Source organism: Berghia stephanieae, chromosome 2, assembly GCF_034508935.2.
Source record: "Berghia stephanieae isolate SIO BIC M18660-M18661 chromosome 2, UCSD_Bste_1.3, whole genome shotgun sequence".
Lineage (NCBI taxonomy): Eukaryota > Metazoa > Mollusca > Gastropoda > Nudibranchia > Aeolidiidae > Berghia > Berghia stephanieae.
Genome location: NC_088361.1, coordinates 28,263,577 through 28,277,471, shown reverse-complemented (window position 1 = coordinate 28,277,471; position 13,895 = coordinate 28,263,577). Strand labels below are relative to the sequence as shown.

General features: G+C 33.1%; 1 protein-coding gene across 3 annotated transcripts in view; it reads right to left on the bottom strand.

Annotated features, from left to right (window-relative positions):
* Positions 1–10: 10 nt before the first annotated feature.
* The window catches only part of LOC144964637 (formin-like protein), a 49,499-nt gene continuing 35,614 nt past the window's right edge, over positions 11–13,895 (bottom strand). For 2 of the 3 annotated variants that reach the window (XM_078899123.1, XM_078899125.1), the window contains 13 exons: positions 13,332–13,482; positions 12,547–12,604; positions 11,641–11,710; positions 11,332–11,409; positions 10,677–10,763; positions 10,042–10,110; positions 9,120–9,200; positions 7,167–7,296; positions 6,465–6,640; positions 6,033–6,134; positions 5,295–5,393; positions 4,446–4,554; positions 267–516 (listed from right to left, as the gene is read on the bottom strand). In XM_078899123.1, the coding sequence (XP_078755249.1) occupies positions 407–516; positions 4,446–4,554; positions 5,295–5,393; positions 6,033–6,134; positions 6,465–6,640; positions 7,167–7,296; positions 9,120–9,200; positions 10,042–10,110; positions 10,677–10,763; positions 11,332–11,409; positions 11,641–11,710; positions 12,547–12,604; positions 13,332–13,482 (1,320 nt within the window). In that variant the 3' untranslated portion in view covers positions 267–406. Of the gene's footprint in view, positions 517–4,445; positions 4,555–5,294; positions 5,394–6,032; positions 6,135–6,464; positions 6,641–7,166; positions 7,297–9,119; positions 9,201–10,041; positions 10,111–10,676; positions 10,764–11,331; positions 11,410–11,640; positions 11,711–12,546; positions 12,605–13,331; positions 13,483–13,895 lie in introns of all 3 variants that reach the window. The other variant, XM_078899124.1, reaches the window with a different exon arrangement.

Here is a 13,895-nt window from a genome sequence, read left to right as displayed (position 1 = left end):
ATGTACAATGATAAAGATCTCTCTCTCTCTCTCTCTCTCTCTCTCTCTCTCTCTCTCTCTCTCTCTCTCTCTCTCTCACACACACACACACACACACACACACACACACACACACACACACACACACACACTCTCCCCCCCCCCCCTCCCCTCCTCCCTGTATAAACACATCCCATAACTTTCTGTCAACCCAACTTTTACACAACTGTAGATTAATTTGTTTTCAACATTTTATATACATATACATTGAAACACTAAAGATTCTCCTGTACATGTATTATATAAATTGTTATACTCTACATGTGGTGATTTGTATTTTATTTTGATTCCATTTTCTCCCCGATTTTACATTACTGGTCAACGAATTTGTAAATCACAAATCATCCTAACTTATCTTATCATGAAATCAGTATGCATCGTTAAAACCACTTTGCTGTGCTTGAATCAGATTTTCGGCCCTCCTCCTCTGACTACGCCGCAAAGCATCTGCTCTTCTGTAAGGCTCGTTTTTCAAATCTGTGGACAAAGTAAGAAATAAATATAAATACTTTTTGCAAATCAAAAAAAAAAAAAAAAAAAAAAAAAAAAAACTCCATGCAACGTCACAGTGCTAGCTGTAGGTTTTTAGTTAAATTTTCTTTCATTTTTTATTTTATGCATTCTTTTCCGCTTTACAGGTGAAATAAATTACCCTGATGGTAATTCTTCTGTAATACTCCTAACTGCCCAGGGCGCTGAATGAATTAATTTGCAGAAACTGCTTAACCCTAAAAAAAAAGTTTAACATTTGTGTGCATCCCTGACATAATCAGTCGCATGGTGAAAATTTTTGTTTTGCTTTTTTTTTTCTTTGCATTTTTTTTTTTTTTTTTTGGAAAGCCCAATGTCTCCTGAGCATTTTAATCTTTATTTGAAGCAAATCGGGTGATTTTTCATGAAGTTATGGTCATATGTTGGGGCTAGTGTGTGAAACCCTAATTTTGAGAAAATCGCTTCCAAAGTTGACAAGAGTAGATATTAAGTATAATAATTACCTTCATTAAAAAATTTAAATAAAATATTTAGGAGTAGAATTCAATTAAAATATTTCATCAATATGTAGAAAAATGTTTGATTTAATGATTATTGATGAGAACTCATTTTCCATAAAAATTGACCTCTTGACTAAAATTGTCAATATCTCTGTTCAAAACTTTTCACCATGCGACTGATTATCTCAAGGACGCCCACATTTAGCCAAGAAGTTGAAAAAAGGCCAATTACTTGTAAAGACAAAGTGTCCTAAGTCCAACTATAAGTTGTCTTTGAGAATATATGAGAACAAATGTTATACAAATAATGTGTTCATTTATTCCCACTTAAAAATCAAAATTTCTTGCTTTAGCACTTAAATCAAATTACTTTAATTATTTCTGAGTTTCTACAGTTGGGATAATCTATCAACTGGGATAATTTTATTAGTGCTATTCATTAAAATCAATTTATAAATTTATCATTATTCTTTCTTATAACATTGGCATTAGACTCTAATTGTGTAGGCTTCTCATAATATGCAAATAGTGAGTTTAATGAGATATTAAGTATAATAACTGCAGAATTTAATCAAAATTTCCCATTTTGTCTATTTATCACTGCTATTTCACAAAGAGAACAATAACAGCGATGCAAATGTAGATGAGCCACTTTGTTACTGGTCTCTTTGCTAAACCTGTAAGTTATGATGTCAGGGAACAGTAAAAATAAATAAATAAATAAATTGCCTCTCTGCTCTCTTCTAGAACGCCATTTAACAGATCAAAATTCAATATTTGATTAATTCAATCCTAGTCAGTGATCATAGTCTAAGACAGCGACTGGGTAAAATTATTAGATTTGAATTGATTCTGAAAAGACACAATCTTTCTTTTTCTTTTTTTTTTTTTCTTAATTTTTAAGAAATCATTATCAATGGATGTCTGTAGTTTTCTGACAGTGTGACAATATTTTTATAAATAAACTGATGCACACTCGTGAGTAAATAACCACTGTTCTTTCTATCATCTTCATCATCATCATTATTGTTGCTGTCAATGTTTTTGATTATCTTTAAAGGTCCTCATTAAAACTTAAAACAAAACAAGAAGATTCTGATTCATTTCGTGCCTTATCAGCCTTTAAAGCCATGCCAGTATGAATTTGATTTCCAATCAAATAGGAAAAGGTCTCATTTCTATATAAATGTCAGCATGTTCCAGCTACGGCAGTTGGGTATACCACTGATCCAATTGGGGAAGAGAGGAGAGAAACAAATTCAAAAGAGAGAAAGAGAGGGGGAGGGGAGAAGAATAAAAAAATTACTCTTTATTTAGTGACTGTATCACTTAATGTCCCATCAGCACATAAATCTTTTCAGCCAAATGTTTCTCCCATGCAACATAAATTACTATATATGAAATGAAGTTTAGGAAGAAACGATAGAGAATGAATGAGACAGACAGAAAGAGCTGATAAGCATGAAACAAGCAACTCGAGTGCCCAAAGATAGTCGATACTTTGAATTCAGTCATTATCATCAGAAGAATGGCAAACATTATATTGGAGATAGAAACTACACATCAAATTCAACTAATATTTACATTTTTTCAAAGAACGCTGAGTTAAAAAGCATTAACTTTTAAACTGTAGAGAAAGAGAGAAATAATCTTTTGTAACATCTAAAGCAAGTGCCTAATCATAAATGTTTTGACATTGGAGTTGGTACTTCCATTACAGAGTTACTAGAATGGATAGTTCAAAGCTACCAGGCATTCTATAACATTGTTGGAGATGGACTGAATATACTCCTCATAAACCAATGACATATGCCATTAAACAGGCTCTAACCGCATAGACATCTCAAGAAAAAAAGAATGATGAGAGATCTGGAGACAGGAAGGGTACAATGCCTAAAAAACATTACGTATCTATATAGATCCATATTTGCAACTTGACAACAGGGATATGTAAAAGGTTATGAATTGGTGGATATTCCCTCAATGTAGCTTGTGTTTGAGGTTACATTCTTCGGCTTCTCATCAGATGCAAAGCATGCTGGTGGCTATGACAAGTTGCTTATTGTAAATTCAATGTCTGTATTAAAATTTATTAGTTCCGTGTTCTATTTCCTTATAAGGATGGAAGAAACTAAGTTGTCAATTCTATTTTTTTCGCTAGAAATGTCTAAATAATTTCATTTGCCTCTTCTAGTCAACACCAAATTGTATCTCATTTTACTCTCTCTAAAGCTGCTAATTTTTTTTCATTGTCTATGGGACATTAAGCATTCCACTAAATGGCCATATATAATCTTTATAGATTTTTTTTTTTTGGGACAATCTCCTTCTCGGATTAAGGAATTTGGTAATAAGCTAAAAGGAAATGTCCATGTTTACAGAAGCCAAGTACAGGATCCCTGTATTTGATGGAATAGTATAACGCCATTTGAAATGACTCGAGCTGTAAAATATATATATATATATATATATATATATATATATATATATATATATATGTTGTGCTAGGCTTTCACTACTCTCAATTCTCCTTATCAAACTCAGACACAAGAAGCAAGATATACAGAAGTGCTGAATTCACAAGCAATATAACAAGAAACATGATATTCTGCTGACAAATTATGCGGAATCAGTTCATCTCAGATAGGAATAGCCAGAAATATAGAGTAATTTAGTGAATCAACCCTTGGTTTTTTAAAACTCCTTGCTTTAAAGTAAAAAAGCTCAAAGCTCAATATTAGTCACTTCAACTTTTCTCAAGACCTCAAAGTTTTCAAATCTCCTACAATGTTTTACATAAAGGGATTTTAAAAACGTCACCTCAGATTATCATAGGATCAAAATAAATGGTACTTAACAAAATGAAAAAAGGAGAGGTTTAAAAAAAAAATTGTTAAATAACTATGCACAAAGGATGCAGAAAGGAATACATTTTGAAAATGGTGTGTTTCGTTGTCCAGTGACTTACTACTTGAAAAAGGAAAAAAAGGCAGATCTCCTGTTGTCCTTTTTCCGTTTACCTAAGGAATGTGAGTAAGATGTGAATCCATATTATGAACGATGACAATTGTAGCACAAAACCATGAACGGAGGAGATAAGAGATGAAACAGACACAGATGGAAGCAACGATCCTCGCAAGGAAAAGGTTTCTCTGGCAAAAAACTTCTGGCTTCGAAGTTGCTCTGGGATCATTTAAAAAATTAAACTCTCCTGATAAATGTGGTGGATTGGATGATTTTAATTCTAAGAATTAATTCCTTTCTTATTTTTTTTCCTTTTTTGTTTTTGAATGGAGAAGGGCGGGGGGGGGGGGGGGGGGGGGGGTGTAGGGGGTTAATGACTAGTATCAAATGGTTGATTGGTGCTTTTTTTTTTTGTCGGTGGTTATTTGAGATGGGAATTGATTTACCCACCTAAAAGAATGTCTTCCAATGCTCCATGGTACATGTCATCCTGTTTCAACAGTCGGCGTTTCTCTTTGATCTCTTTGTTACGACTTTTAAGCTCTGATACCATTGCCTCCTGTGATAAAAAAAGAGAGAGAAAAAAAAAATGTGAACTAAATCAAATTGGGCTGTAATCTAAAACCCGCCATCCATATATGTCGCTAAGAATGTGTTAAAAGAGAGGAAAAAAATGTTTTTTAATACCTAAGAATTTGGACAAGCTCAACACTGAATATGACTTTCAAACGTCAGATTCCTACTATACATATGAAAATCATAAGAATCTTGCCATGAGCATGAACTTACTCATCTCTCTGCCTCAACCCCCTGCTCCCCTTCTACCCACTATTTCCCAACTGCAAGACAATAAGCAACAAACAATAGTACTTGGGAGCATACATTTAATGCTAAATTCCTTTCTTTTTTAGTTCATGTATTCCGCTTGATACACATGGCTGAGAACTGGCAACATTTCACCCTTAGAAAAATTGCATTTTGTTTTCTATATTTCCACAACTATTATTGTCGATGACTGCATGATTTTATATACACAAAAGATACCAACATATCGTGAAGTGTCTGACACTAGGATAAAGTCACATGGCACAGAATTAAGATTTTTTATTTTTTAAATTTAAATAATATAATAATAATAATATTAATATTAATAATAATAATAATAATAATAATAATAATAATAATAATAATAATAATAATAATAATAATAATAATAATAATAATAATAATAATAATAATAGTAATATTATTATTTTCTTTTTATTTAAAATTTAAAAAATGTCTTTTTTTTTTTTTTACCTGTGTCATTTTCTTGTCTTTCTTCTTGGAAGGCTTCACATCTGGCTCGACCATGCCAACATCCAATTTCTTTTTGCGTTCATTTTCCAAAACAGCAGCCTGAAAGGATATTTAATTGGTCAACATTTTTATCTTTCACCAGGAAAGAATCTAGTCTCCCCTCATCCACCTGCCCTTCCCCCCTCCCCTACCTCCTGAAAAAAAAAGGGACTTATTTTTTCAATGCAACTTGCACATGGACATTGTGAAGCAAAGCTTTACAAAAAAATATTTATGCACCGTTCAGTTATTTTAACCCTTAGCCAACAGATCCATCAGCTCAACGATACTCTAAAAATGTCAATAATTGAAACTGTTCTGTGTACTAAACACATTCTTCTTTTTCCAATAAACTACTGACTGGTTCAGTATTACTATGGATGAGCATATCCAAGAGGAAAAGAAGAAGAAAAAAAATCATGATTCAATTCTAATAAAATAAATACCCTTTGGAACTTCATAATTAAGATACCAATGAATTCTGATAATCAAATAATCTAATTCTGATATTTTTTAGTATTGTTATTGCATTTTCACATCCACCGCATGCAACAAAAATAGGTGTGACAATAATTCGTTTTCTCATTTGGTTACAAAAAGAGTATTTCACAAAATAGAAAAATTATTTCATTTAGATACCAAATAGCTAGTATATCAATATGAAAAAAAAATCTTTTATCAATAATTGCTACCACATACCTTAAAGCTTGCTACAAATCTAACAAATTGAGAAAAGAACTGTGCTGGGGAAATACTTCTCGGGTTTTCACCATAGAATTCAACCACTTTCTTGTATGAATCCTGTAGAATAAATAAGTTAACAGAATCATATGAGAATGTTAAAGGGGGAGGGGGGGGGGAGGGGGGAAGAAGGCTAGAAGCTGTGAGAGAGAGAGAGAGAGAGAGAGAGAGAGAGAGAGAGAGAGAGAGAGAGAGAGAGAGAGAGAGAGAGAGATATTGTCTGACAGACTAAGATGAACATTTCTAACAGGAAATCAAGACAATATCCGCATAAGCCTTTCTCGTTCAAATAAGCACATTTCACTTGGAAAAACGAAATCATTAAAATGAAATGCTGAATAATCAAAATCTTTTTCATTGAGAAGAGTGTACACTAGCAACACATTTTACCTGTGCAGTTTTGACATCAGCCTGCAGTTTCTTAAACTTATCTTCTGCGTTGGAGAGGAAATCCTTGAGGATGATGGGGAAGTCTCTGGAATCTTTTCTGAGGGCTGCTTCTCTCTTTGTGAGCTCCATGTCTCTCTCTAGCTCATGGATGTCTGTGTTGATATTCTCCATGGACACTGAATGGTTGTGACAAAACGGTAGAGATAAACTTGAAATACTAAACATGACAACATGTGGCTCAGCAGTATGGTCTTTGTCTTGTAACCAAATGGCACCGGTATCAAATTCTACCCTTTGCTGTGTGACCTTGAACAAATCACTACCCCCGGTCAAAAGGGCCCTATTCATACAGTTATCCACAGCATTTCTTATTAAATAATTCCACGCTTAAATGATTAAATATGCATATATTTTTTTAAAAGGAAAAAAAATATCTGCGACAGGCAAATATATTTGATTGTCCACCACCTTCCCTCCCCCAACCACCATCCCCCGAGAAGGATCCAAGTAAAGGTTGAAACAAAGCCTTATGAGATAATTTTTTTTAAAAAGCACTGTCAAATATTTTTTGGTTGTTGCTTTTTTTTCTTTTTCACTATTCCTTCCCTCCACTAAATAATCATTTGCCTTTTATCCATTACTTCCAAGTTTGTTACTTCAATTCAATAATGAATTTGAAAGGATTTTGAAATTTGAACTCACCTACTGAAGCCTTTTCCATGAACCTCAACTCTGAATCAAAGTTCATAAGGTCAGAGAACTTGTCCTGCACTGTCATAACCAAGAAATGCATCAAGGTTGTCTTCTTGTCCACAGACTTTGTATCTACCAACTGAAAAGAATAGACATTAGACAGGGCTCATGTAAAGACTGAAAGGCAATACTTTCTCATACCTGATCATACGTTCATCAGTCAGTGTGTCTTAACTTTTTTTAAAAGTTGTTTATTGTTGACAATATTATCATGTCATTACTAACATCATACGTAATATGGATTTGGTTGTATTCTTTAAAGTTGGTTTTTTTTTTCTCTGTTCCTGTGCATGTGTAAACAGGTGATTTTTTTTTTTTTCAATAAATAAATTTAAAAAAAATAAATAATAGGTCATTTTGAAGTTTTTTGAGACTTATTAGCATGTCCTCACGTCCTTCACAAGGCAAACAGTATTGAAAATAATTAAAATGAGAGATGACTGTTGACTCTTATCTAAGCGCTATATATATTTCATCTTTAACTCTTTAAGATTCAACCCGACAAAAACCGACACCGGCATAATATTCATGGGCGGGGAAGCCAAGACTGGCCTCAGTAAGTAAAATCCAATCGTTGTGAAGGAAATGACAGGCCCTGTCACTGCCGCAGGGTGTTTTCAGCTTTGATTTTTATAAATTTGCCGACAGAAAAGAAAATGTGTTTCAGAAATTGCGATTTAAATCCTATTTTATTTGCGGGTGAAAATCATTAACATTGCACTTTGTTTGGTAAAAATCGGTAAAAAATTATGACTTTGGTGATGAAAAATGACTTTGAAGACAATTATTGTAAACTTTTAAAAATATAATGAATAATTTATAACTCCCTTATTTGTGGGTCGATTTTGTCATTCGAGGTATCAATTTTATTGTAATAAAGAGATAGAAACTTCAGAGTTATTTTTTCTGATGCGAAATTATTACTTTGTAATTTTAGCACCAAGAAAATAGTCGGTAAATAAATTTGTAACATCTCTTTGATAGACCGCCAGGGTCCGTTCGTGTAGAATTGTGAATCAAGCGTCTCAAAGTCTTTGACCAATCACAGGCTATCTATCCAGCTGGCCGAAACAACGACGCTTCTCCCCGTCGATGTATTACGCTATTGTTATGCAAGGAATATAACACCTTATTGAGTAGGCCTAAAAGCTAAAATCTAAAAGTAAAAAATATAATTCTGAGGAATTTGAAAGTCACATTGTTGAAATCAGCTTGAAAAAAGAAGTACATTGGTCTTTGTTTCATAAAAATCGGTTGAAAACCAACTGTTTTACGAATAAATTTGATTTAAAAAATTGCTTTTGTTTATTTTAGCTTTTTTTAGCAACTTTTTTGTTTATCGGCCGATTTACTTGATTTTTATATCATTCTTTATATCTCAAAGAGACGAGATCAGTGATATACTTTGTTTGTTTCAAATGTAACTAGAACATAATTTGGCTTTTTTACCTATCGACCATGCCTGGATAATTTATTCAACAACGTGGCGATGTGACGCAACTATTCCATGGCCGTCTTCCACTGCCTCAACGATGATTCAATTCATTGTTGACGGCTGTTGACACGTGAGCTGCCAGAACGACCAATGGTTGAAGGGTCAAGATGCTCAGTAGCCAAACGTTCTTCGGTCAAAAAACTTAAGAACTCACGAGAACAAAAGTTTGAAATTTGGTGATGGACGGACCTATGAAATCGTTTCTGGGCGGAGTTTAGCCATGAGTGACCGTAGAAAACGAAAAGGCGACTACAGATATCAAAGATTAGGCTTATATCATCAAAGGATGTCTACATGATTGACATGGCCATATAGGGAACTCATTATCTACTCCCCCAAAAAGAATCTAAACACGAGAGGGTTAACTGGTATTGCAAGCATTCTTATAATATGGCAGGATATCTCACCATGTCCAAACTTTGAAGTTTGAAACCGTATACAGCTCCTCTCTTGTTGCTGTTCATGTAATTTCCTAGGGCTAAAATCACCTGTTCAATGACAAGACAAAAAATATATGAAAAATATGTGTATTGAAGAAAGAAAAATAAAAAAGGTTTTAAAAAAAACCCAAAAAAAAAACAAAACCATACAAATGTTGGAGTATTGTGTAAAAATCATGACAAGAATAATAATATACTTTTGTACAGTGTGACAAATGAAAACTTTGTTCAATATTAACTAATATAATGATAAAAACTAAATTTTGGACAATATAATATAAATCGAGACAGTCAATCTGGAAAGAAAAAGCTTAGATATTGAGTGTATCGGCACCACTACATGTTTATCTGTGACTCCCAAATCATGTCATATTACAAAAAAGCAAGATAAGAATTACATTTATTTTACCACTAAAAGAGCTTTCATAAAAAGTAAGGAATCAATACAACGAAACAATCTGATTGTGTCTGTGTGGGACTGATGAACGGTGGTCACCATATCTTAGTATAGAGAACAACATTACGTCCACACAGTGGCCAAATGCGTGACAATAAGCTTTGTGCAAATAGATATTGTACATTTCACTCGTTACCCTACCAAAATAAGATGTGGTTCAGTAAATAACCATTGGCAGAGATGAATATCATAAAAGCGTTATCTTATAAAGGTGACATCTAACAGAAAAGAAAGTCTTGTACTTATGTATATTGTAGACAACTCTCATTCAGATGATTCATGATTGGTTGGCAAGGGCAGGGGGAAGGGGTAATCTGATCATCAAAAGTCAATACATGCAGTGGCCTTCCATTATCAAAACATTATCTCATTTATTCCTTGGCCTGACTTCATGAATTGTAAACTACGAGTCATTATTCAAAATATGATTACCTCAATAATTCTTCTGACTTTGTGCGAGTTCTTGAGGGACATGGAAGCTGCGATTACTGCATTAATTTGCTGAAAAAGAAAGAAAAAAATGCTTGTAATAAGGTATTAGATTAGACAATGTCAAATGAGAACACAACACAACACAAATCAGGTTTCCAATTGATAGCCTTACATACAGTACAATCTTCTTCACATAAACTGACTGGCTCAATCAGACTATGATAACTGTCGATATTGAATATTCAAAACAATAGGAAAATTATACCTTCTTGTTGTCTATTTTTAAAGGTCATGATGTTGCTCAAAAGCTTGAGACCATAGTACAGAATAATAAATATCTTATCTTCTATATATCATTTGTGTGATGAGTAAAGTACTATATATTTTTTTCAACTTACCCTATTACAGGTAGGATTTAATTTAATTCTGACCTGGAGTTATATTTTACCATCTCCACCAAGAAAATAGAAACTGCGATGCAACTCACGCCCCAATTAAGCCTGAGCTGCAACACAAAAACATATCTCCTTGTGAATATGATTAGATCTGCAGTAACAACGAAATCATATAATGGGAATAACCATGATTAAAAAACAAAATTTACTCTTGCCCTTTAAGGTTTAATTCATACTCACAGGATGTAGTTGATGAATACTATCATAGAAGTTTCCAATAAAACTCATTATCTGGAGTTTTTGGGATAATCGTTCCACTTTCACCATCTGAAAATGAATTGTAATTAAATTAGTTACGACATTTATGAAATTAAAGCCAGAGCCTTTTCAAAAAGGATTCAGGTTTTAACAAAGTATATCTCAACGGCTAGTCCCGATTCATTCACCATACTTTCTTCATCTTTCCTGTTTCAATTAGTCTCATCCCATCTCCTTTAACAAATTCTCTTTCTATGCATTGTTCAACAAACTTTTAAAAATTGTCCTCTCCTAATTGACTGTTGAAAATGGACAAACTTTAATGTCCCGTAGTCAGTAATGATGATTTTTCCGAGTAGTAAAATTAAAGTGGCCTGGCCCACCCTTGATTCCTTGTCATATATTCCCATAATATATACAAGGATTTGTGACCAACATTATGTCTATAAAAATGCCAGTGACCAGGCGATTGGCAATAATAGGAAAACTCTAGCCCATGTCTTATGTCTTTTGGAAAAGTTAAATTGATAAATGAGTGCCAAAGTACATGCAACAACTGATATTGTATGAGAAGCAGTATCAAAAACAAAAACAAAAAACAAACAAACAAAAACAACAAGAAAAAATGATAAATTACCTGCATCATAAATTTATCTTCCTCACATAGAGTTCCTGGGTTTTTCTTTTCTTTTTCAAAGTTCTTGTATGCCTTTATCTAAAAAAATAAAGTATAAAAACTGGTTCAAGATTCAGGAAAATCATTGGGTTTTAAATGAAGATGTGATAATGACGATAATGCTAATGGTGGTCGAGGTAGGGTGGCAATGATGATCAAAAATCAGAAAAATAATGAAAGTCAAGGAAATCAGGAAAAAGAAGACAAATAACAGGCATTTTCCCAATAAAATCTGGAGAGTTGACGGATCTGTTAAAAAGGAATAGTTACCTCTTGATCATTGGGTTGAACAGTCATCATAATGTCCACTATATCAAGAGACAAGGTCTTCAGATCCAGCCTATGAAAAGAATTATTAAGAATAATGAATCAAATTAAGTCTAATTGGTCTTGCTGAATTCAATACAAACCATTAAATGAAGGGATTAAATATCTTTATAATAAGTTTCTCCCACTGTTTATTTTTGTTTTTAAAGGTTGTCTTGCACTTGCATCAATTAGAGATCATTTCAGTACCAGTGTCCCATTATTTAATTGCATAGTTACATTCCACACCTAACTCAGCTCAGTTTTTTTTTTCCCTCGCTGAGGGAACAGTAACAAAGATGAATCAGCTGAGGTCACATAACTGCTTCTACTCTCTTGATGGAAATAGTAGGATATCATGGAACATTATTAATAATAATAACAACAACAATAAAAAAAAAAAAACCCGAAGAAAGTATTGACAGAATGAGTCAAATGAGTCGTTAATTGATCAAGGATGATTTGACAGGTACGAAGTTATAAATGGCTAAGACAATTCGTGCATATTTGCAAATCTGACAGCTGGATGCATTTAACATTGATGTAATGCATTGGCTTGAAAGTATTTCCATTATAACAAGAAGCCCATAAATATTTAGGTTATAAAAAAAAATAGTCCTTCAGAGCCATAAGGCCCAAAGAGTTTATCCTGGTTTCTATAGTGTGAAATGGACAATAGCAATTGCTTGTTATCCTTTTGATAGTCTATCACCAAGTAATTTTCACTAGACTTAACAGACCCAGCTACCTAATCACTGCTGGGTGGACAGGGAGGGAGGTCAGAACAAAATCTTGACGGTACAGTCCTGAATGATATCAAACATGGTCATGATTAGGCTCTTCTTCCTTGACAAAACAAAATAAGCTCACCCATTAACAGCCTTGACGATATCCTCATTAGAAAGTTCAATCTTCCTTCTCGTGATAGCTGAAATAAATTATAACAATAACAATTTATAGACAACTGAAGTTTAGTATTATCATTTGGTAATCAGTTCATAGGATAAATCATGATGTGCAAAAATTAACTATAGAGTTATAAGTGAATTAGTTTATTACTAGTCCAGAGCAGTATTCTACTGAGAATATTGTTTTTGCGAACAAATATTTTTGTTTTCTTTTTCGTTTTAAAAAATTCATATCAAACTCTCATGAGCATTTTATTATTCTGTTTGCATCAGAAGTATAAACTGAATGTATAAAATATTTTTTATCCAATCACAAGTGTTGCCGGTTAAAAAAAAAATAACCAAAAAAAAACAAAAAACATTTAGTTTTGTCTCCACATTCCAGGTCATTACAACAATATGAAACGAAACTCAGCAATGATATTCTTCAAATATGCCATCTTTAGTGCATTGTGATTTTATTTCCTTATAATCTGTGTCACAAGAATCAGCGTATTCAGAACCTTGGTAACATCAAAATCGACTAAATGTAATATCATGCATGCTGTAATGAAAAAAAAAAAGAAAAAAAAAACAACTAATAAAAGTCAACAAAGACTCGAGCATAATTGTCTCCATGGAATTTTTTTTTTCAATTCTCTCATATGTGAAATAAATCAACCAAAATTCAGACAGTTTCAATCAATGGATAACTTATCTTATAACACTCAAACATCCAAATTCATTCAATCCGATATATAAACTTACCAATATTTCGTAACCTATTGGATTCAAGCAGTGAAATGTTTTCTGGTTTCTTATTCTTCTTGAGGGTTTTAGGTGTGCCATTAGCACTTGCTGCCAAAGGACCAGCTGGGCCCAGACGGAAAATGTCCTCAAATTCATTGAAGTCAATCACCTGCAATTGATGCCAAAGTTTGATTAGTCATCATTATTTATAATACGCTATTTCAACCTATATACGTATAAGAGAATATAATTTGCACCATTGAAAAAGAATGTTTTTGATATTATTAATTTCATTCACAGTTTATTTTGTAAATTTGATTATTAAAAAATCCTAATCACAACCCACTTGAATCTAAATCCAGATTTGTCATAATAAAGTCTAATATCCAATCAAATGCTGGTACTGGTAGCTCAATCAGTAGAGCACTTGCTTCACAAGCAAAAGGACCTGTTTCAAGCCTGGGCTGACCCTCTTTTCAATCCAACGTTGAATGGGTAACTGGGTCTGTTAGATTGGCAGCGTAATTTGTGAAAGACTTGCACCTTATCCTTTCAAATGTTTATCAAAAAATTGCTATTTCC